This window comes from Centropristis striata, chromosome 21 (assembly GCF_030273125.1).
Source record: "Centropristis striata isolate RG_2023a ecotype Rhode Island chromosome 21, C.striata_1.0, whole genome shotgun sequence".
NCBI classification, from domain to species: Eukaryota; Metazoa; Chordata; class Actinopteri; order Perciformes; family Serranidae; genus Centropristis; species Centropristis striata.
In genome coordinates, this window is record NC_081537.1 from 31,626,817 (window position 1) to 31,629,988 (window position 3,172).

General features: G+C 44.1%; 1 protein-coding gene across 1 annotated transcript; it reads right to left on the reverse strand.

Moving 5' to 3' along the window:
* On the reverse strand, positions 1 to 2,108 carry LOC131959036 (dexamethasone-induced Ras-related protein 1-like). The gene is made up of 2 exons (XM_059324126.1): positions 1,266 to 2,108; positions 1 to 1,068 (listed from the first exon to the last, which is right to left on the reverse strand). The coding sequence occupies exons 1-2, from the start codon at positions 1,534 to 1,536 to the stop codon at positions 539 to 541; spliced, it is 801 nt and encodes a 266-aa protein (XP_059180109.1). The 5' UTR covers positions 1,537 to 2,108; the 3' UTR covers positions 1 to 538.
* Positions 2,109 to 3,172: the final 1,064 nt, after the last annotated feature.

A 3,172-nucleotide genomic window follows, 5' to 3' on the forward strand; every position in this document is an offset into this window, starting at 1 on the left:
TATATTTTAGTTTGTTTTATTATATTAAGATTTTCTTTTGACTTCTTTGCAAAAATTAACATTAACAATAAATATACATTCACAATAAAAAAGATTCAGATTGCAACGAAACATTCAAGTGTACCGAGCATTATAAAACACATGATAAGATGTAAACAATTTTTTCCCCCCAGAACGTTGCTCCTCCTGAGCCAAGAGTCTCTTTTCTCTCCTCCTAAAGGCGTCATGATGTCAACAAAACACATTTTTACGCATTTTTCGATGCGCGAGTCTCACAAGGCATCAAGCCACGTCACACACTGGGCTCTGATTGACAGAACAAGCAAATGTCTCGTGGGCAGAGTCTCTTTTTTTTTTTGGCGGACTGGCCAGTGTCCCTTGGAGACGGCGCTGCGCCGGAGCGCGCTGCGGCGGCGGCTCCACACCTCCTGTGCCAGTTTACGCGCAGCCGGCCACACAGGTCGCTTCTCAAGCTGACGCACCAGGCTCCTTCTCCTTTTTTTCAAAGACGCGTGTTGAGTTTGTGCTTCTCACGTGCTTAACTGATCACACACCTCTCTTTGTCCTTCCCCTGCCCGCCTCCTATCGCCTTCTCCTTAATGTACATGAGGTCGCTGTGCACGCTGGGTCTCCGTGCGCACGGGGTCACCATCCCGAACGCCTCCCCAATGTCCTTCATCTTCTTATTTTTCAGCGACTTTCTGTGCAGCATGTCGCAGTACTGCACGGACACTTTCCGGTGCAGGTCGGGGCTCATCTCGTGAGGTAGTTTGGCCAAGGTAAACAGAGTCTGAAACATCTTATCCACGTTCTCGTTGCGCTTGGCGGAGATCTCGAAGTACGCGCACTTCTCGTCCCCGGCCACGAGCTGCTCGATCTCCTCCTGCTGCACCTCCCGGTAAAACTCTCGGTCCCCCTTGTTCCCGCAGATCACCAGAGGCACGTCGATGTTCTCTTTGATTTTGTTTTTCAGGCACGACTTAGTCTCGAAAATCTGGCGCTTGAGGCGCTGCACCTCCTGGAAGGAGTCTCGGTTGTCCAGGCTGAAGACGAGGATGAAGACGTCACCTGGAGAAAGAGAAGGAGGTTTTGGGTTAGTTTGGCTTGCTTTGGATACATGCACACTTTAAAATCCTACAGTGGTGCATCCATGCGCTCAGGGCGCACGGTGCGCGCACGTTTGCAGCCTCTAGAACGCACTTTTTCTAATTCTTTTAAACTATTAATCATGCAGAAACCTACAATATACACATGTGGATAGTTACCTGTCAGTATGGATAGTCTCCTCATGGCGGGGAAAGGGTGATTCCCTGATGTATCCAGTATGTCCAGCTGGTAAACGTCTCCCTTGATGCTGTACAGTTTCCTGTGAAAGTCCTCGATGGTCGGAGTGTACTGCTCTTCGAACCTCCCGTTCAGAAAACGGGACACGATGGCCGTTTTCCCAACTTTGGTGGATCCCAAAATCACCATCCTGTAGCAGTTCTTGGCTGGGATGTCGAAATCGCTCTCTGATGGCGACATTTTTTTAATCATGATGCTGTCTTGTCTGCGCGGACTGTGCGTAAAAAGCGGATAAGGATGCTTTCAGTCTGCGGAGAGGCTGAGGTTGTCTTTGCTGTGGGTTTCTGTCTGAACTGCGGGACTGGAGGCGAGTATTTAAGCGCGAGGCTGGCCCCTCCTCCCGCCCACGTCACGGCTCAGTGAGCAGGAACCCAGGGCTTCATTGAGAGCTTGGGAAAAGCGGAGCAACCTCCCACTGGTGCGTCAGTCTGTCATTTCTGATGAAATGCTCTGGAAGCTTCAGATGCTCCAAAAAACATTGTGTAACTTGTAGGGGCGCAGGGCAGGGAATGCTGTACATAACAGCAAAATAATAACTTCCTCTGAAGTTTACTAAGTAAATTATTGATGCTTCTTCCGGCGTTTAACCCGGTTTGTGTTGAAAATCAGGCTGAACTTTGGACATTTTCTCAAAATGTGAGTCGCAGCGGATGTGAGTTGTCACAAACATGTTGCAGGACAGTTCTCACAGCATGGAATAGCAAATTTCCCTGAAGATGTGGTTATTAATTTATTTTTGCTGACACCGGCGGCTGTTTTCAGTTTATTCTCATGCTTGAAAAAGGATAAAATGTGCACAATAATAAACTAATATGCACTTAAATATCAGACAAATTAAAAAAAAAACATAAATATAACACAAATCCCCCCCCCCCAAAGTGAAATGTGTAATAAAAACAGAATGCAATGAAAGTTATTTTAATTCAAGCACAAAGACAAAATATTATTATCTACATAGTGTCCTTGATTTTTTTGGAATAATTGTTGTATTTGTGTGATATTAATGTATTCATTCATATGTTCAGTAAGTGCTGCAGCTTTGTGTCAGCAGCAGAAACAGGCTGCAGCAGCAGCAGCGCAGGGTGAAGCTGCTGCAGTTAGCACAGCGGCCAACAGGGGGCACTCAGGCTACAATCTGATCCAGATGAGATGTCTTCATTTACCTGTGTGCCAAACCAACGTGTGTGTGTGTGTGTGCCAGACCACCGTGTGTGTGTGCACGTCTGAATAAAAGTCTTTGCTCAGTTCAGTGGACTGCAAATGCACAAAATCTGTCACTTGTTATGTATATGTAATAAACAGCAGTAATTACAGAAGAGATATGTAGGTGTGAGCAAAGCTGTTTCCTGAAATGCTTTTATGAAACTGAATGGAGTTTAGTAAAGAGAAGAGGAGGAGGAAGTTACTTGGCTAAACTGAGAATCAAGAGTTGATTCAGAAACAGTTTGCTGCTTTAATGTGTCTCATTCAGTCTGACTGACTAACTCAGTGGCACCAAATAATACAAATGTGACTGTTTTTAACCCTTTGATGCTCAACATGGGTCTAAAGCAGACCTGGGCATTAGAGGTTACCTGGAAGAAATCATTACAACCACAATGCTTTTATTTTGAAGGTGCACAGAAATGCGAGTGATAAAATATATATATATATATATATATATATATATATATATATATATATATATATATATATATATAGGTGTGTATATATATATATATATATATATATATATATAAATGTAATTTGGATTTCTGGTGAACTATCTTTCTTTTTTCCCTTTTGTCCAGCTTAGTTGACCCTGTTTTGGCTTCATGTCTATTCCTTT

Coding starts and splice junctions, on each gene's coding strand:
- LOC131959036 (XM_059324126.1), bottom strand. CDS start 1,536: ATGATTAAAAAAATGTCGCCATCAGAGAGCGATTTCGACATCCCAGCC. Junction 1,069..1,265: donor GAGACTATCCATACTGACAG/GTAACTATCCAC, acceptor CTCTTTCTCCAG/GTGACGTCTTCATCCTCGTC.